Source organism: Octopus sinensis, linkage group LG3, assembly GCF_006345805.1.
Source record: "Octopus sinensis linkage group LG3, ASM634580v1, whole genome shotgun sequence".
In the NCBI taxonomy this organism is placed as follows: Eukaryota; Metazoa; Mollusca; class Cephalopoda; order Octopoda; family Octopodidae; genus Octopus; species Octopus sinensis.
This window is the reverse complement of record NC_042999.1, coordinates 67253110-67274369: the sequence shown is the minus strand read 5'-3', so window position 1 is coordinate 67274369 and position 21260 is coordinate 67253110. Positions and strand designations below refer to the sequence as shown.

Sequence of the window (21260 nt, the reverse complement as noted above, 5' to 3'; positions counted from 1 at the left end):
ATGTAGATTTTGTTCATATATTTATCTATTAATTCTTTTCGTAATCCATTTTAAGCAAGCTTTTCTCATTTTTATTAATATATGAACGATCGTTGATAAATATATTTTTTAGTAACATTTACCTATTTTAAACAAATACTCTCAATCTGTTCGTTACAAACTTTTCTTGATTAAAATAGTTTTAGGATCGATAAACTATCGACAAATAAAAAGTTAGTTTCTCATGGTAATTCTTTATCAGTGTATTACTTTTTTTTACTTACAGTTAAGCATAACGAATTTTTTAGGCGAATGAATGAAATATTAAATTAAGATATTACTTCAGGCTTACAGCGACGAGGTGGCCGAGTGGTTAAGGCGATGGACTGCTAATCCATTGGGATATTCCCGCGTGAGTTCGAATCTCATCCTCGTCGACCTGTGTATTTTTGGGGATTTTTAAAAAAATTTATAAATCAATATTTTGGATCTATTTTGTTATGAATGAGAACTGGCTGTAAAATCATATCCGAAAATTAATTGCATTCCATGTTGGCGTATGTGGCAAATAACGAAGATCATGAATGGTGGCGAGGTACTGTGAAACATTTCCAAACATTGCCGATATGGAGAAAATGTTCCAACTCTGTTAACGAGGGTGAAGTTGCTTTTTTTTTTTTTTAAATATCTAGAGTGGTGGGACGCGTAACCCACGACCTGTGCAGGATGTCTCATACTGGAGGTCAGTGCTGTTTAACTTGTGTTTGGACACTTCTAGTAGCAAAGTGGCAAAGTTCAATTTGTAACCACAAGGTTTCAGGTTCACTCCTACTTCATGGTATATTGATTGGTCAAGTGCTTTCTGCTTTAATTTCAAGTCAACCAAATCCTTATGAAGGAAATTCATTTGAAAAATTGCAACTACGAGCTTTCTCGTTGGATGAACACTACTTATTCTTGAATGAAGACTTGGCAGAACGTCCACTCACTCTCCCTCCCTCTTCCGTCTCTCCTCCCCTTTCTTCCTTTTCTCCCTCACTATGTATGTATGTATGTATCTCTCTCTATATATACTATCTATCTATCTATCTATCTATCTATCTATCTATCTATCTATCTATCTATCTATCTAATATATATATATATATATATATATATATATATATGTATGTATACATCCATATATATAATATAGAGAGAGAGATACATATATATATATATAGATATAATATATATATATGTATATATATATATATATTATACATACAATATATATATATATGTATCTCTCATATCTCTAATCTATCCTCTATCCTCTCTCTGTCTCTCTCTCTCTCTCTCTCTCTCCTCTGCTCTCTCTCTCTCTCTCCGCTCTCTCTCTCCTCTCTCTCTCTCTCTCTCTCTGCGAGGATGATCCGGTTCTTGACTGAAGATTGAAGGCTTCGAATGTCCCGTCCGTTTTTTTGTATCGTCTTCTAAATGTTTTACGTTCTTGTACCAGTTTGTATTTTTCTACATATAATATATACATATTATTATATATATAGAGAGAGAGAGGGGGGAGACATATATATATGGTATGTATGTATACACACACACACACATATATATATATATATATATATAAATATATATTATATATAATATATGTGGTGTATGTGTATGTGTATGTATATAGTGTGTGTGTGTGTGTGTGTGTGTGTGTGGTGTGTGTTGTGTGTGTTGGTGTGTGTGTGTGTGTGTATCGTTCAGTGTGGTAGTTTATGTATTGAAATAAATGATAGCGTTATATTTCCAGATATTTTCCACAAGAACATAAAACCGATTCCAAATTACTTTTTCACGACATATTAAATGCCTCATTTTTTACATTATTTACAATTGACGGATATTTGCCCTCATCTTGTTTGTTGTTAACACAACGTTTCGGCTGATATACCCTCCGGCCTTCATCAGGTGTCTTGAACTGAAAAAAATACCTGTTGAATATTAGAGTCCACCTAAACTGCTACCCTTGAACCAAAATCAGAAACCTATATATTTCCCACCCTTGACAATAATTTAACAAATTAATTATCTTGTAGTAGATTTGCAATATAGTGTTTATCAATATTTTTTTTTTTTTTGTAATCCATTTGATGCAAGTACATCTCATTTCCATTAATATACGTGTATGATCAAGTAACCAAATCATTGACACTTACATATATTTTAATAAACAATTACCTATTTTACCTGAATGCTCTAATTCTATTCCATACAGTCTTTTCTTGTTTAAAATAATTCTCTGTTCCATAAAATTCCAGTCAATAGAAAGTTAGAAATTTAGTTTCTCCAGGCAATTCATTGTTATTATTGTATTTCCATTTTTACTGACGCTTACTACAACGAAGTTTTTGACAGTCTTCCGTTCCACGACCGAAACAGTGAATTCTTAAGATATTTGGCCGGCGGACGTAGTGACGAGGTGGCTGAGTGTTTAAGGTGATGGACTGCTAATCCATTGGGATATTCCCGCGTGAGTCTGAATCCCATCCTCGTTGTTCTTTTTTTATTTTTAAATCAACATCTAGGGTTTGTTCTGTCATGATAAGACGCCTAGCTGTAGAATCGTTGCTGAAAATTAATTGCATTCCCTGTTGGTGCATGTCGCAAATGTCGAAGACCATGAATGGTGTCGAGAAACCGTGAAACATTTCAAATATGGAAAAAAAATGTCCCTACTTTGCTAATGATGATGAATTCTCCTCTTTTTGTATCTAATATGGCGGCACGCATCACCCTTGATCTCTGCAGGCTGTCTAGTAGTAATGGTCAGTGCTGTTTAGCTTGAGCTTCAGCATCTCTTGTAGCTGAGTGGTAAAGTTCACTGTGTAACTAATGGCTTCAGGCTCAAACTTACTTCAAGTCGACCAATTTCTTGTGAGGGAAATACATTTCTGTAGTGTGATGGAGGAAAAGGACAACAGAAAAAGAAGCAAACGGGAGAAAGAAATACAAAAGGCCTTACCTGTTGACCTCGGCAGAATGAGCGGTCACTCTCACGAATTAAACACGTCTAGGCTCTCTGCCGCCTGTGCTCGAACTGACCACACGTGCTTCCTGCCCACGCATGCCCCTGTGATTCTTCCGCTGGCCCCTGCAAGCCTTACTTCCGTCCACCTCATCCGCAATCCCCTCCACCAACACCACATAGCTCCATCATAGCCCATAACACTACTAACACCACAATTTCATTACTTGAAACCACGAGCAGTCTCGTTCGATGAAGACTATCTATTTTTCAATGAAGACCCAAAGCCTATTCACTCTCTCTCTCTCTCTCTCTCTCTCTCTCTCTCTCTCTCTCTCTCTCTCTCTCTCTCTCTTTCTCTTGTTCTGAGTGATAGTTCGTTTTACATTCAAATAAATAATACCATTGTTTCCGGATATTTTCCACAAGAACATAAATCTGGTTCTATCTGACCTGTTCGTGACAGGTTTAAAACAACATGGTCCGTTTATTGCCCACAGAATCTTTGTTTACCATTGTTCAGTATCTGGCTTGTTTCATACGTTGTTAAATTTAGTTGAGATAAAGGAGGATTAAAGTTTGATAACTTATCTATTGAGGCTTCCTTATATTCTCTCCGGTGTTCACTGTGTTTTATCAATTAATTTAGTTTAATCTTTATCTATCATTTCTTTTCCTAATCTATCTTATACAATTACTTCGTATTTCTATTAATATATGTACGATCAAGTATCCAAATCATTAATACTTATATATCTATATATATATAAACGGCAAAATGTGTGTGTGTGTGTGCGTGTCCTTTATACAAATTCACAATATTTCAGTTAGAGGGCTCGCACTTTCTATGGTCATCGAAAACCGTGCAAGGGTGGTCGTACACGTCTTTACATTTACCCAGTCACCCCGCAAGGCCATTTAAAAAATCAATAGAAGTGACATTTTTGTGAATTTTCTATCCAAAACCCGATCAAAATGCCTGAAACTTGATACGCCAATTGAATGCCAACTAGCTGTATGTGACTGGTCGGAGATTTGGACAGTACTCGCGTGTATGTGCGCACGCACGCACACGCAGCTGTATATGCTTGCACTAGCACTATAACCCAGCGTGCCGGGTCATAGTGCTAGTATATTAATAAATATTTACCTATTTTAAACGAATACTCTCAATCAGGTCGTTACAAACATTTATTTTTAGGTTCGATAAAATATCAATAAATATGAAGTTGCTTTCTCAAAGCAATTCTTTGCTTGTTATTAGTGTATTACTCTTTTTACTGACGCTTACCGTAACGAGGTTTTTGAGTTGTCTGTTCCACGAATGAAACACTAAAGTGTTAAAAAATTCCTTGGTGTTTGTGTCGACGAGGTGGCCGAGTGGTTAAGGCGATGGACTGCTAATCCATTGGGATATTCCCGCGTGAGTTCGAATCTCATCCTCGTCGGTTTGTTTTAAATTTTTAAATCAATATTTTGGCCTTGTTCTCTCACGTGTGACACATAGCTGTAAGATCGTTGGCGAAAATTGATTGCATTCCTGTTAGCGTATTTGGCAAATGACGAAGACCAGGAATAGCGGCGAGAAACTAGAAAACATTTCCAACCCTTGCTGGTATGGAGAAATATTTCAACTGCGATAACGTTTCAGCAGCCGTAAAAGACAAACGAACTCTAGTGGAAGGCTGCAATTTACAGTGTGATGTATGATTATACCTGTACCCGATCCGTTTTTCAGCGATAACCGGAAGTGGGTCAGGGGAAATCTTTAATGACCTCCCCCCACCACGCCGTACCTCTCATTTCCATGAAGCTGTGTATGATGAGGTATCCACATCATTGCTACTTAAGTATTCTGATGAATAATTTACCAATTTAAAGCGAAAACTCTTAATCTTTTACATACAATCTTTTCTTTTTTAAAACAATTCTTAATTCCATGAACTATCAATAAATAGAAAGTAAGTTTCTCAAGGCAATTCTTTATTATTACGTACTTTATTTACTATCTCTTACAGTAAATCCTTGGCGTTCTTCTCTTGCAGCAATTAGGTACTAAATTGCCAAAATATTAATTGACTAGCACTATAACCCGGCAACGTCGGGCCATAGTGCTAGTGCACGCATATACAGCTGCGTGCGTGCGCACATGCACGCGAGTACTGTCCAAATCCCCGACCAATCACATACAGCTAGCTGGCATTCAATTGGCGTATCAAATTTCGGGCATTTTGATTGGGTTTTGGATAGAAAATTCACAAAAAAGTCACTTCTGTTGATTTTTTAAATGGCTTTGCGGGGTGACTGGGGAAATGTAAAGATGTGCACGATCACCTTTGGACGGTTTTGAATGACCATAGAAAGTGCGAGCCCTCCAACTGAAAAATTGTGGGTTTGTACAAAGGACATGCACAGCAGACATTTTGCCGTTTATATATATAGAGAGATAATTGTAGAGATGAGGTGGCCGGGTAGTTAAGACGATAGACTGCTAATCCATTGTGATATCCCAACGTGAGTTCGAATCTCACCTTCGGAATGCTGCTTTAAAATTTTTTTAAAATCAATATTTAGGTTCGTTCTGTCGTTATTGATACTCAGCTGTAAAATCGTTCTCAAAAAATTGATTGCATTCCTTGTGGCAAATAGCGAAGGCCATGAATGGTGGTGAGAAACTGTGAAACATTTCCAATTCTTGCAAATAAATAAAAATGTTCCTACATTTTTAGCGATGATGAATACTTCTATATTATTCTTAGTATGACGGGACGCACCACAGGTGATCCCTGCAGGCTGTCTCATAGTGGTGGTCATGTGTCTAGCTTCAGCATGAACATCTTGTGTAGTTAAAGGTTAAGTTCTCTTTGTTACTAAATGGCTTTTGGTTCATACTTACTTCATGATACTTACTTATGATATATTGATTTCCTAAACGGTTGTTTCCTCAATTTCAAATCGATTAACACGTTGTGATAGGTTATCTGATAAGTTGAAACTACGGCCATACTCGTGAGATGAAGACTACCTGTTCTGGAATGGAGTCTTTACCCAATCACCTCTCTCTCCTTCTCTGTCTCTCCCTCCCTCGGTCGATCAATAAGAAGCTAGTTTCTCATGGCAACTCTTCGTTTATTATTAGTGTATTGCTCTTTTTGCCGACGCTTACCATAACGAACGTTTTGAGGCTTCTGTTCCACGCATGAAACAGTAAGTTGTTTAAATTTTGCTCGACCAATGTCATGACGAGGTGGCCGAGTGGTTAAGGCGATGGACTGCTAATCCATTGGGATATTCCCGCGTGAGTTCGAATCTCATCCTCGTCGGTCTGCTTTTTAATTTATAAATCAATGTTTAGGTCTGATCTGTCTTGATTGATTCATTGCGTCAGCCATGATTTCTGCAGGCTGTCCGATACTGCTGGTCATTTAGTACCGTTTAACTTAATCTTGAACATCTCTTGTTGATAAGTTCACTTTGTAACTACATGGCTCCTATCTCATGACATATTTATTGGCCAATCGTTTTCTACTATAATTTTAATTCAACCAAACCCTTGAATGAAGATTTTACCCAATATCCTCTCTCGCCCACTTTCTCTGAATATGTATGTATATATATGTATATATATATATATCACTCCCGCTCTATCTCGTTCAGAGTGATAGTGTTTTTTTACATTGGAATAAATAAGAGTCATTGTGTTTTCGGATACTCTCCACATGAAAATAACCCCGATTCTATATGACCCGTTCGTGACAGATGATAAGCTTTAAGACATTATGGGTAGATTATTTCCAGTAGAATTTTTGTTTAACATTGTTCAGGAACCGATGTATTTCTTATGTTGATAAATCTGGTTGAGACAATGGAAGATTAAAGTTTGATAGCTCATTTGTTGGTGCTTCTTCATACTGTCGCTGTTCACGGCGTTCAGTTTTGTTAATTAATTTAGTTTGTGATAAATTTGGTAAATTATCTTTGTCTTTTGTTTCTTTTCGTAAACCAGATAATTGTTACATATTTTTAATTTTGGAACTCCTCATTTCGCTTACCACGAATGAAACAGTAAATTGTTAAAATATTGGCCAGTATTTGTAGCGACGAGGTGGCCGAGTGGTTAAGGCGATGGACTGCTAATCCATTGGGATGTTCCCGCGTGAGTTCGAATCTCATCCTCGTCGGTTCTTTTATTAAATTTTTAAACCAATATTTAGATTTGGTCGATCCTTTTTGATATCCAACCGCAAAATCATTGTCGAAAGTCGATTGCGTTCCCTCTTGGTGCATGAGGCAAATAACGAAGTACTTGAATGGTGGCGAGAAACCGTGAAACATTTCCAGCTCTTACAAATATGGGAAAATGTTCCTACAATGATGTTGAAGTCTACGCTTTTTATATCTAGTGTGGCCGGACTAGTGGTCAGTGTTGTTTAGTTTAAGCTTGAACATCTCTAGAAGCTAAGTGGCTAAGAGCACTTTGTAAGTAAACGGCTTCAGGATTACTCCTACTTCGTGACATATTCATTAGTCAAACATCTACCGTAATTTCAAGTCGACCAAAGCCTTGGGAGGGAAATATATTTGATAGGTTGAAACTACGAGATAAAACTTACCTATCGTTGAATGAAAACTTGGCCCAATGTTCGCTAGCTCTTTCACTCCCACATCACTCTCCCATTCAGAGTGATAGTTCTTATATTGGAATAAATACCACCATTGTTTCTGGATATTCTCCGCAAGAACATAATGCTGATTCTATATCACCTTTCCATGACAGATTATCTGGTTTAAAACAATATGGCCAGTTTACTGTCAGCAGAATCTTTATTTAACATTGTTCCAACACATTTTCCAACAGAATTTCTCAACTCCCAAGATCCTCTAGGACTCCCTCCCCATGAACTTCGCTTAAAATCGGTTGCCCTATCATCCTCCTACGCAATCTAAATGCACCAAAACTAGGCAATAGAATTGCCTTGTGGTCAAACAAATGATGGACCACGTCATTGAATCCCAAATTATCACGGGACAAGGCAAAAACGATATCGTTTTCATTCCGAAAATTCTGCTAACCCCACCCTATGCAGAGACATCAGTTCCTTCTCAAACTCAGCTTCCCCATGACAATTAACAAAGCACAAGGTCTGTCGTTGAACGTTGTCGGATTGGACTTTTGAACGTCGTGCTTTTCAGATGGACAGTTCTACGTCAGTTGTTCCAGAGTTGTCCATCTGGACAGCTTATTCATCTATACTCCTGAAGGAAAAACTAAAACTGTCGTCTACAAAACAGCCCTAGAGTAGTTACTCCTCTACTGCAATCTTCACATCTACACCAAACTGTAGCCGTTAGTAATCAGACTTCCTGCAAGCATTTCATTGATATTTTGCTTCATTTCCATGATTGCTGTTAACAGTACATTACCTTCAATGACCCTTCTTACTTCACGCATGGTGTTCACTCATAAGCATGCCCTGGCATATATTTTTATACATAGCATTATTCTATTTGCGAGTTTGCTATAAACGTTTGCTTTTCTTTATCATACATGACTTTCATAGAAAAAAAAAAAAAAAAAAAGAAGCTTCAATGCGGTTGTGTCAGGCATTACGAGAAAAATAACTACATGATGCTTCAAGTAAGCTATAGAGATATAGGATCCCCAATGCCTACTGCAATTGCGATCTCATTTCATGGACTTTCATTTATTACCACCCGCCAAATTTGTATTCAAAAAATGTTATTCATTTCCTAAGTTGCTTAATACCATATAATAAATTCTATCGTGTCTGGGGAGAGTCATTTTCTTTTTGCGCCATATAATATAACACACTCACCGGTAAAATTTCCACTTATCTTTATTTTTATTGTCCTAAAATTTTCGTTGCGTCTTGCAACCTTTTCGAAAACTATTGAAAGGTTGCAAGATGCAACGAAAATTTTAGGACAATAAAAATAAGAAAAAAGTGGAAATTTTACCGGTGAGTGTGTTACATTATAAGAATCTTGCAAACCAAATCCAAAAACGAAACCATATAATAAATAAACTACTAACGAAAATGGTAATTATACATTTTATGCTTATCAACTTGAAACGGCTTTTAACTGCAGGCTAATTCAAATTAAACCGTCCACAGGAGTGCACCATTACAATAAAGTACACTGTACAAAGGACGATCTCTTTTACCGAGCCGCTAAGTTACGGAGACGCAAGCACACCAACATCGGTTGTCAAAGCGATGGAAGGACACAGACACACACATATATATACGACGGGCTTCTTTCAGTTTCCGTCTACCAAATCCACTCACTGAACCTGGAACTGTGTGGTTGAGAAGCAAGCTTCTTACCACACAACCATTCCTGCACCTATTTACCTATCTTTGATAAAAACTCGTAATCTATTAGATAGTCTTTTCTTGAAATAATTCTCGATTCCATTAACTATTAAGAAATAGGAAGCTGGTTTCTCTTGGCAATTCTTTGTCATAAGTGAGTTACTTTCTTACTGATGCTTATCATAAGGAATTTTCTGAGAGCCTTCCGTGCCACGAATGAAAATATAATACTATTAAAATATTCTTCACCACCAGTAGTGACGAGGTGGCCGAGTGGTTAAGGCGATGGACTGCTAATCCATTGGGATGTTCCCGCGTGAGTTCGAATATATATATATATATATGGCGTTATTGTCAAACGTCCCTTTTCCGTCAAATAATTTCAAAGGTATATAAAGAGATTCCTCCGATAAATGTTACTTGACCGAAATATTGAGTAAAAATTAAAAGCAAACCGACGAGGAGGCCACCTCGTCACTACGGGTGGTGAAGAACATTTTAATAGTATTATATTTTCATTCGTGGCACGGAAGGCTCTCAGAAAATTCCTTATGATAAGCATCAGTAAAAAGTAACTCACTTATGACAAGAAATATATATATATATATATATAATATTATATATATATTATATATATATCATCATCATCGTTTAACGTCCGTTCCCCATGCTAGCATGGGTTGGACGGTTCGACCGGGGATCTGGGAAGCCAGAAGGCTGCACCAGGCTCCAGTCTTATCTGGCAATGTTTCTACAGCTGGATGCCCTTCCTAACGCCAACCACTCCGTGAGTGTAGTGGGTGCTTTTTACGTGCCACCTGCACAGGTGCCAGGCGAGGTTGACAACGGCCACGGTCGGGTTGGTGTATTTTACGTGCCACCGGCACGGAAGCCAGTGGAGGCGGCGCTGGCATAGGCCACGTGTCGGATAGTGCTTTTTACGTACCACCAGACCAGGGATCCTGGCTGGTTCAATTCGATTTCGATTTCGCTTGCCCCAACATGTCTTCGCAAGCAAAGGGGGTTGGCATGGGTGCCTGTCGTCGGATGAGGTTCTATATCGACTTCGCTTGCCTCAACAGGTCTTTGTGTCCAAGGGAGGAAAGGCATGCATAAGTGGGCTGGACTCACTTGTCCTGCCTGGTCTTCTCACGTACAGCATATTTCCAAAGGTCTCGGTCGCTGGTCATTTCCTCAGTGAGACCTAAAGTTCGAAGGTTGTGCTTCACCACTTCGTCCCAAGTTTTCCTGGGTCTACCTCTTCCACGGGTTCCCTCCACTGCTAGGGATTGGCACTTTTTCACACACCTATCTTCATCCATTCTTGCCACATGACCATACCAGCGCAATCGTCTCTCTTGCACACCACAATTGATGCTTCTTAGGTACATTTCTCTCAAGGTACTAACGCTCTGTCGAGTATGTACACTGACATTACACATCCATCGGAGCATACTGGCTTCATTCCTCACAAGCTTACGCATGTCCTCAGCAATCACGGCCCATGTAGCATGGCTGTTCGTACACATGCATCATACAGTCTGCCTTTTACTCCGAGCGAGAGGCCTTTAGTCACCAGCAGAGGTAAGAGCTCCCTAAACTTTGCCCAGGCTATTCTTATTCTAGCAGTTACACTTTCAGCGCACCCACCCAAACTACTGAATTGGTCACCTAGATAACGGAAGCTATCAACTACTTCTAGTTTTTCCCCCTGGAAAGTGACGGAAAGTTGTTTTCTGCAGATTTTCGGAGGTTAATGCTCCCGAGCATCTGCCACATACAAAAACTATCTTCCCAGTTAGCCTACCTTTGACATTGCTGCACCTCTTATGTGTCCATAGCTTACACAGGGTACATCTTATAGAGTTTCTACCTACACCTTATCTACAGATCGAGCAGGGCCATCTTCCTGAAGACATTTGTGGATTGTCTACCTTCCTACTTATTACGACTTTGGTTTTAGCTAGATTGACTCTAAGGCCCCTCGATTCTAGACCCTCCTTCCACATCTGGAACTTCTCCTCCAGTTCTGATAGTGACTCAGCAATTAGAGCAAGGTCGTCAGCATAGAGGAGCTCCCAGGGGCAACCTGTCTTGAATTCCTCCGTAATTGCCTGGAGGACTATGATAAATAGGAGGGGGCTGAGTACTGAACCCTGGTAGACCCCAACCTCTACTTTGAATTCTTCTGTGTACATCTTGCCAACCCTAACCTTACTTACGGCATCTCTGTACATGGCTTGCACAGCCCTCACCAGCCATTCATCTATCCCTAGTTTCCTCATTGACCACCAGATAAGGGATCGGGGGACCCTATCAAAGGCTTTCTCCATGTCAACGAAAGCCAGGTACAGGGGCTTATCTTTGGCCAGGTATTTCTCCTGCAGCTGCCTTACCAGGAATATAGCATCAGTGGTACTTTTCCCTGGCACGAACCCAAACTGCATCTCATCTAAACTAACTCTCTCTCCAATTAGTTGGGCTATGACCCTCTCCGTAACCTTCATTACCTGATCCAACAGCTTGATACCTCTGTAATTATTTGTATCTAGGGCATCGCCTTTACCTTTGTAGCAGTTGACTGCTACACCAGTCATTGGGTATGACTCCCTCGTGTATCACCTGGTTGACTATACGGGTGACTAGGTTATAGCCGACACTGCCAGATATTTCGAGCATCTCTGCAGTAATTCCTGATGGGCCTGGGGCTTTCCCTGTCTTCATGCTTCTAATTGCTTTAACTACCAAAGAATTTTCAACTCGGATGGCTGGTCCCTCTGTTGGGTTGACATTCAGCAGACTCTCTTTATCCCATTCATTTTCTTTATTCAGCAACCTTTCATAGTGGCATCTCCAAAACTCTCTCTTTGCATCCTCATTTAGCGCAAGTGAACCATCATCCATGCGAACACACTTCTCTCCTACCACATCACGATTCTCTCTCACACACTGTCTTGCAACACGAAATACCTCAAGTCTTTCATCCTCACGGCTCAGAACATTGGCAAATTTTTTCTTATCCGCTTCCCCTCTGGCTAAATAAACCTGTCTCCTAGCTTCCCTTCTGGCTGTCTGATACAATTCCCTGCTACCACCGTTCTTCCAGTCCTTCCAAGCCTGTCTCTTTTGTCTAATAGCCCTGAATATATATATATAATTTATATAAATATAGAGGGCATTATTACACATAAATGCCTCACACTAAGAGGGACATAAGTCATTACTACCAAAATTTCACTAATCGTACATTTTTAAATGTCTTGTTCGAAAACTGCATAAGGTATGATTAGTGAAATTTTGGTAGTAATGACTTATGTCCCTCTTAATGTGAGGCATTTATGTGTAATAATGCCCTCTATACACTATAAATTAATATTTTCAAATTTTTTTCTCTTATGAGGTTTTTCACGCTAACTACCTGATAATTTCTTGTTAAGATTCCTTATTAAGAAGTTATCCTTAATTGTTAAATATATGTATATATATATATATATACTATCTGAAAACGAAGGCAAGATGATAACAGCTGGAATGCCTTGCCTATCTCCTTACTATTATGTATTTGACACTGTGCAGACGGCTGTATCCAGAAATCGCTTTACAACCATCAATTTTGCATCCCGTTACCAACGGTACGACATATCTTCAGCCAAGTCCCTTAAATCTCAAAGTCACACTCCACTGAACTGTAAGCAGGCTTCACAGCTTGTAGCTAAATTAACAAAATATGTACATCATTTTCATTCATTTCTTTTCAAACTTTTATTGAGAGGAATAGGCGTAGGAGTGGCTGTGTGGTAAGTAGCTTGCTTACCAACCACATGGTTCCGGGTTCAGTGTCTTCTACTACAGCCTCGGGCTTGTGAGTGGATTTGGTAGACGGAAACTGAAAGAAGCCCGTCGTATATATCATCATCATCATCGTTTAACGTCCGTTTTCCATACTAGCATGGGTTGGATGGTTCGACTGGGGTCTGGGAAGCCAGGAGGTTGCACCAGGCTCCAGTCTGATCTGGCAGTGTTTCTACAGCTGGATGCCCTTCCTAACGCCACCACTCCGTGAGTGTAGTGTGTGCTTTTTACATGCCACCGGCATGGAAGCCAGTCTCAAGGCAGCACAATATATGTGTGTATGTATATATATACATATCATCATTCATTCATCATCATTTAACGTCCGCTTTCCATGCTAGCATGGGTTGGACGGTTCAACTGGGGTCTGGGGAGCCCGAAGGCTGCACCAGGCCAGTCAGATCTGGCAGTGTTTCTACAGCTGGATGCCCTTCCTAACGCCAACCACTCCGAGAGTGTAGTGGGTGATTTTATGTGCCACCGACACAGGTGCCAGACGAGGCTGGCGAACGGCCACGCTCGGATGGTGTTTTTTATGTGCCACCGACACAGGTGCCAGACGAGGCTGGCGAACAGCCACGCTCGGATGGTGTTTTTTATGTGCCACCGACACAGGTGCCAGACGAGGCTGGCGAACGGCCACGCTCGGATGGTGTTTTTATGTGCCACCGACACAGGTGTGTGTGTGTGTATATCGACCTCAGGACTTATTCTTTGTAAGCCTAGTACTTATTCTATCAGTATCTTTTGCCAAACCGCTAAGTTATGGGGACGTAACCACACCAGCATTGGTAGTCAAGTGATGGTGGGGTGTCAAACAGACACCACTCTTATTTATAATATATATATACACGACGGGCTTCTTTCAGTTCCTGTCTACCAAATCCCCTCACAAGGTTTTGGTCAACCCAAGGCTATAGAAGATAATTACCCAAGGTGCCATGTATTGGGAGTGAACCCAGAGCAACGTGGTTAGTAAGCAAGCTACTCACCACACACACACTCCTGCACCTATAAATATATATATATGTGTGTGTGTAGGCACAATGGCCCAGTGGTTAGGGCAGTGGACTCGTAGTCGTAGGATCGCGGTTTTGATTCCCAGACTGGGCATTGTGAGTGTTTATTGAGCAAAAACATCTAAAACCCCACGAGGCTCCGGCAGGGGGTGGTGGCGATCCTTGCTGTACTCTTTTGCCACAACTTTCTCTCACTCTTTCTTTTGTTGGCCTGCCCGCTTAGCCAGCGGGATGGCGTCATTTGAAGGCTAAAACACTGCGAAGTGCATTGTGACCAGCGATGTGTAGCAACATCTGATAGCCTGGTCGGTGACGGTGATATATATAAATATATCTATATCTATCTATCTATCTCTATATATATATATATTTGTATATTGCAACAAATATCAAAAACAACAATAATGTTAACTATCAAATTGCAGAAGTAAAGTGTTGCATCTGTAACTACCAACAGTAGCTAAGTTGCTTCTCACATTATCTGTTATATATGTTTGTATATAATAATCAAGATAGATAAATCCAATGGCACCAGAGTTATCTCTTTTGGAAGATGAGGGGCAAGGACAAACAGAGAGATATGAATGACACACTGCCAATTATATTAATAGATTATCTTTTTAATTTAGTCTTTTTTTTTACAATAAAAATAAAGAAACAATTAAGTTGGAACCATATAAAAATGGTCAATAAAAGAGAGAAAAAAACAGGAAATTTTGGCAGTTTATGGTAGTGACCAGCACTGCTGGACTGAATAAAAGTGAAATAGAGTATTAGGAAAGAAAGCTAAAGCTACATGAGTGAGTGTTCTGCTCAAGTTTTTTCCTTGTAGTGTCTGTACTCGGGCTTCAGTTCCCACATGTTTTTGTGTGGGGCTTTCATGTTGTATGTACAAATCTCTTTCAGAATTTCCTTCAAGTAAATCTGGAGATAAAAAAAAGGGGGAAAAACCTATTAGATCAATAAACATCATTAAGAATGGCAAAGGGAGAAAAGGATCATGGTTATTATCATTGTTTTAATGTCCACTTATCCATGCTTCTTGCATGAATCAATTCATTGATGCAGATTTTCCATGGCATGGATGGATGCCTTCCCTGTCACCAACCCTCCCTTGTTTCCAAGCAAAGTAATATTTCCCCGTGCCCAGATGGTTTTTGCAGAAGACTAGGAATGAAAATCAACATTTATAGACAATGACACTTGATTTGAACCATCATGTGATGTCAAGAAAAGCAGACACATACACATATTGGCATTAGGAAGGGCATCCAACTGTAGAAAACCATGCCAAATCAGACTGGAGTCTGGTGCAGCCTTCCAGCTTACCAGCCCTAGTCAAACCATCCAACCCATGCCAGCAAGGACAATGGACATTAAATGATGATGATAACAATATATAATGTATGTGTGTGTGTCAGGTTTCCTTCAGTTTCTGTTTCTATCCACTCACAAAGCTTTGGTGAGCACAACACCATAACAGAAGATACTTGTCAAAAGTGCTGCACAATGGAACTGAACTCAAAATCAGATGGTTCTTAAATGAGTTTCTTAACTAGATCGCTATCATCATCATCATCACCATCATTTAATATCCATTTTCCATGCTGGATTGGGTTGGACAGCTTGACATAGATGACACTCTTCTTCGTTTGAGGAAGCCCTCATCCTTATCATTTAATGTCTGTTTTCCATGCTGGCATGGGTTGGATGGTCCCACAGCAACTGCCAAGTCAGAAGACTGCTCTGATCCTTGCTGTCTGCCTCTGCACGATTTCTATGACTCGACATCTTTCCTGATGCCAATCACTTTACAGTGTACTTGGGTGCTTTTTAAGTGTCACCAACAGCAGCAGTAAGGTCCTCAAATAACTTGAAAGATGAGAATCCTCAACTGAAGATGGGAGTTGTATTAATGAACAGATAAAAAGGTCTTGCACTAGAGCAGTGTTTCCTAACCGGGGATCTCCAGAATCCTAGGGTTCTGCAAAAGTTTCCTAGGGGTTTCATGAGGAAGAGTGAGATAAGCTAATGCTAATTTCATGATCGTAATAATATTATACATTCACAACATATTATTGGTTATTGTAATATAGACATCATCCTCTCTAACCCATTATGTTATCAAAAAAATATAACCACCACTGGGGATATATTTAGTGATGTCTGTAATTTATGGACACCCTACATATATATATGATATTTTCCACATGAACTAAGATAAAAAATATGAGAAAGATATGGTATATAATATCTTTTGTGCAGGGGTCCGTTGAGACATGTAGTATATTTTAAGGGTTATGTAAGGGTAAAATAGTTGAAAAACACTGCATTAGAGGATAAAAGAAAAACAAAGTCAATAGGATTTCTCTCTACAGACATGCCAGACTACATATTGTATGTGAAAGTGAGATGCTGCTGGAAGAGAAACACTAGCAAAGAATACAGATGACAGAAGGAAGAAGACTAAAATGTTACGTACAATGGGCTGTTTGGTAATACGGACCAAGTCTTTGACATTGTAGTACTGGTGCTGCTCAAATGCATTGAACAGCATATCGGTAACTTCATTCTTCTCCTTACGGATATTCTTGCCTTCAACTTTCTTTCGTTGCTCATGTTCTTTCTGTAAATGAATAAAATATTTGACCCAGTATTATCATCATTAAAATTTGACAGATAAAAGTAAAGAGCTGACTCAGAATGAGTGCCAACTCATCTCACACATGTCAGCAAGGAAAGCAAACATAAAAATTATGAATAATTAACACACATACACACATATATATATAATCATTTGTACTCTCTTACCATCTATAACATTGTAATCTCTTTCCCTCCTTCTCTAGCAATGTGTGTGCATGTGCAGGTGTGCACACACTATCTTAAAAAGAACTGATTAGCCATGCTAACTACCAAGAACAATGGCCAAAATCCATTCAAACAGCATAAATTACAAGCTCAGAAGAGGACACATATCTCTGATATAAGAAAGACAAGATGATTATATGGCCTTCATCATAAAGTTTTTGCAATCAAAACAACCCTGGCCAAACAGCAACAACTGCCCTTCCTAATACCAACTACTCCAAGAGTGTAATGGGTGCTTTTTATGTGCTACCGACACAGGTGCCATTTACACAACACCAGCAACAGCCACAGCTATGACTTCACAGGTTCCATTTACATGACACTGGCAATGGCCACAACTAGTTTCACTTGGCTTGACTGGTCTCCTCAAGCACAGCATATCACCATGGTCTCGGTCACTTGTCAGCACCTCCATGAGGCCCAACATTTGAACATCATGCTACCGGCAACAGCCACGATTACGATTTCACAGGTGCCCTTTGCAGAGATTATTGAAGCAAACTTTCTACAGCCAGCAGCTCTTCTTGTCACCAACCCTCATCGAATCCCAAGTAAGACAATATCTTCCCATGATGGGACATGTTCATGCAGAATACTAGAAGCGAACGATGCTGCTTGTATGACAGTGACAATCATTTTACGACTCTCACATGATGTCAAGACAAGCAGATACAAACATACATACACTCACACACACAAACACACATACATACACATATGAAGGGCTGCTTTCAGTTTCTGCCTACCAAATACACTTGTCCAAGGTGCCTTGCAGAGGGACTGAACTCACAACCATGTGGAAGGGAAGCAAACTATTTAGCACATGCACTTGTGTGAGTGTGTGTGTGCATATGTGTGTGTGTATGTATGTATATATACATATATATACCGGAGTAAGCACATAAATGTGAAACAAGGTGGAAAAAAGAGTACTCAAATACCGGAGGTAGAGTAATATGCTTTATTTAAAAGCAGCAGAAATATAACAAAAGCTGTTACTTGGAGTTTCACGTTCCCATTCGTTGAACAGTTTTGTTACCAAAACTGTCTGACGAACAGGAACATGAAACTCCGAGTAGCAGCTTTTGTTATATTTCTGCTGCTTTTAAATAAAGTATATATATATATAAATATATGTGTGTGGGTGTATGTATGTATATTGTATTATATATGGTAGATGAATTGATTTCAAATTTGGCATCCATAACCATCTGCTGTAACATACTAACACCTGTGCCTTTAGGCAAGTTAATACAAAGGAGAATATCAAATATTCTAGCAAAGTTTTTACGGCCAACTGTCGCTCTACATATGTGGTGGTAGCACAGAGATGGTAGTAGTAGTAGTAGTAATAGTCATAGATTGAATATTAATATAGTAGAATTGTTAGCAAAGTATTTTGTCCGACTTATATATATGTAGACACGCACACACACACTCTACGCTTCCTTTCTGTTTCAGACTTTAAATTACCATTTTCCGCTCAATTGTCAATGCTGCCAACCTTATGATACCATCATTAGGATTCATATTTCTTAAAGAAATTTAAATGTCAAAATTTTAAAAGCAGCGTTATTGTTTGGACGATGAAGCTGCGTTGAGAATGCGACATAAATGAAACCCACCGGTATCGTACGGGACCATATCTCCATGAAATTTCCACGTGAATGTAAAGAGATACTTTGTTGTTTGATGGAATAAACATCGTGTTTTTTTAATTGTTCTGTGACATTCATCATCATTTAACATCCGTTGTCCATGCTGGCATGGGTTGGATTGTTTGACAGGGCTGGCACACTGGAAGGCTGCACCAGGATCCAGTCTGATTTCGCATGGTTTCCTATGGCTGGATGCCCTTCCTAACACCAATCACCCCAAGAGTGTAATGGGTGCTTTTACGTACCATCGGCACAGGTGCCATTTGTGTGACTCTGGTATCTGCCACAACTACGAATTTTCTCAGCTTGATGGATCTTCTTCTCAAGTACAACATAATGCCAAAGATCTTGGTCATTGCCTCCATGAGGCCCAACACTCGAAAGGAGCTTAGCCACTTTGCCTCCATGAGGCCCAATGCACGAAAGGAACTCAGTCACCTCGCCTCCATGAGCTCCGCTTGAAAAGAACTCAGCCACCTAGCATCTGTGAGGCCCAACACTCAAACAAATTTTGCTGAGGTTGACACTGCCTTTCATTTTGTCAGGGTCAACAAAATAAGTACCAGTTTAGTATTGGGGTTGAAATAATTGACCAGCCCCTTCACCCAAAATTTCAAGTCTTGTTCCTATCATAGGAAAGATTAATAGCATATTATTAGCATACGCTTCATTAAACACAAAAGCATAAAAATTAAAAATATCGTTTGGTCCCAGGTCAGTTCCAACCAGACAGAGATGTAATTAAATCAAGCTATGTTCATCCCAAATTCTTTTATTTCCAGACACGGTATAACTAGGACCATATTATGAAATGTGTATGTGCGGTTTTTTTTTTAAGATAATAATGAATAATTTGGTGGACATTCATTAGCTATATTTTGGAAGTCAAATTACTACACAGAAGATACCCCATTAGCTAAACAATACAAGGTTAGTAGTGCAACAGCTAAAGTAAAATATCTACAGTGACTTTCTGAAGTCTGTTTACTGAAATGGATGAATATAATAGCACAAGATAGCAAAAAAAAAAAAACAATCTAAATGAGCCAATGAGAGGAATTTTTAAATTGTCGCAAAATCAGCTAGAAATAGGAGTCAAATCTAATCTCAGAGATGCTGTGAAGGTGATAGCTGTGGCCACACTTTGAGGACTAAAACATCAATTTGTTTTTTAAATGCCCTTGAAACTGCAATCATGTTTAAGGGAGGATACATTGGATTAGATAATGTACCCCTAGATACCCTGTCTGAACAAAATGAATGGCAAAAGGATGAGAGTCACCTGCAGGCAAGTTTGCTTGATTAGATAATTACTTTGCTGGTGTTTATTTAATATGGTTTCAAATTTTGGCACAAGGCCAGTAAATTCAGGGGAGGGGCCAAGTCAATTAAATTGACACCAGTGTTCGACCGGTACTTATTTTACCCACCCCAGAAAGATGAAAGGTAAAGTTGACCTTGGAGGAATTTGAACTCAGAATATAAAAGTCAGGTGAAATGCAACTAAATATTTTGTCCAATGTGTTAACTATTCTGCCAGCTCGCCGCCTTATATTTGATTAATTAGCCAGCAGAAATGAAGCAGTTGATACATAAGCTAAGACATGACTGTGGTTAAGAAACTTGCTTTGCAAGCATGTAGTTTTAAGTTCAATCCCACTGTGCAGTAGCTTGGGTATGTTTCTTCTACTATAACTCCAGGCTGACCAATAAATTGAGTTGAGAAACAAACTTCCCCAACAGCGATACTTGCACTTACATGTGTGTGTGTGTGTGTGTGCATATCATTATTTCTGTTTTCCCCCACCTTACTGCTTGACAAACGGTGTTGGTTTGTTTACTTCTGCATAACTTAGTCTTTCAGAAAAAGAAATTAAATCAATAAGAACCAGACTTGAAAGAAAAATAAATACAGGCGCAGGGGTGGATGTATGGTAAGTAGCTTGCTTACCAACCACATGGTTCCGAGCTCATTCCCACTGCGTGGCACCTTGGGCAAGTGTCTTCTACTATAGCCTCGGGCCGACCAAAGCCTTGAGTGGATTTGGTAAACGGAAACTGAAAGAAGCCTGCCGTATGTATGTATGTATATTCAATATGTGACTGTGTGTGTATCGTTGGCAATTTTCTTTTTCCTCCGTCTTCCCTTCCTTGGATCTTTCCTTTTCCTATGTTTCTGACAAAGAGCTCTGCTCGAAACGTTAAATCCTCCTTCTTTCTTTCCTTTCCTGAATGTCCAATAACACTATGCTTGTTCCACGTCCATGCGTTGTTGTGTTTTCTCTTTGTGTTTTCATGTTTGGATTAACTTTATGTGTATATATGTTTGTCCCCCAACATCGCTCGACAACCGATGTTGGTGTGTTTACGTCCCCGTAACTTAGCGGTTCAGCAAAAGAGACTGATAGAATAAGTACCAGGTTTCCACAGAATAAGTCCTGGGGTCGATTTGCACAACTAAAGGCGGTGCTCCAGCATGGCTGCAGTCAAATGAGTGAAACAGGTAAAAGCGTAAAAGGGTAAAGAGTAT

At 39.4% G+C, this 21260-nt stretch overlaps 1 protein-coding gene and 4 non-coding genes across 5 annotated transcripts in view; 4 read left to right on the top strand and 1 right to left on the bottom strand.

Annotated features, from left to right (window-relative positions):
- The first annotated feature begins 334 nt into the window (after window positions 1–334).
- On the top strand, window positions 335–416 carry Trnas-gcu. Its single transcript has one exon. It is a non-coding gene; the product is annotated as a tRNA-Ser (tRNA).
- Window positions 417–4358: 3942 nt separating this feature from the next.
- Window positions 4359–4440, top strand: Trnas-gcu. The gene has a single exon. It is a non-coding gene; the product is annotated as a tRNA-Ser (tRNA).
- Window positions 4441–6233: 1793 nt separating this feature from the next.
- Window positions 6234–6315, top strand: Trnas-gcu. Its single transcript has one exon. It is a non-coding gene; the product is annotated as a tRNA-Ser (tRNA).
- Window positions 6316–7091: 776 nt separating this feature from the next.
- Window positions 7092–7173, top strand: Trnas-gcu. The gene has a single exon. It is a non-coding gene; the product is annotated as a tRNA-Ser (tRNA).
- Window positions 7174–14910: 7737 nt separating this feature from the next.
- LOC115209854 (general transcription factor IIF subunit 2) overlaps window positions 14911–21260 on the bottom strand; it is a 28228-nt gene continuing 21878 nt past the window's right edge. The window contains exons 7-8 of the mRNA XM_029778426.2: window positions 16684–16827; window positions 14911–15125 (exon numbers count right to left, since the gene is read on the bottom strand). Of these exons, the coding sequence (XP_029634286.1) occupies window positions 15015–15125; window positions 16684–16827 (255 nt within the window). The 3' untranslated portion in view covers window positions 14911–15014. The remainder of the gene's footprint in view (window positions 15126–16683; window positions 16828–21260) is intronic.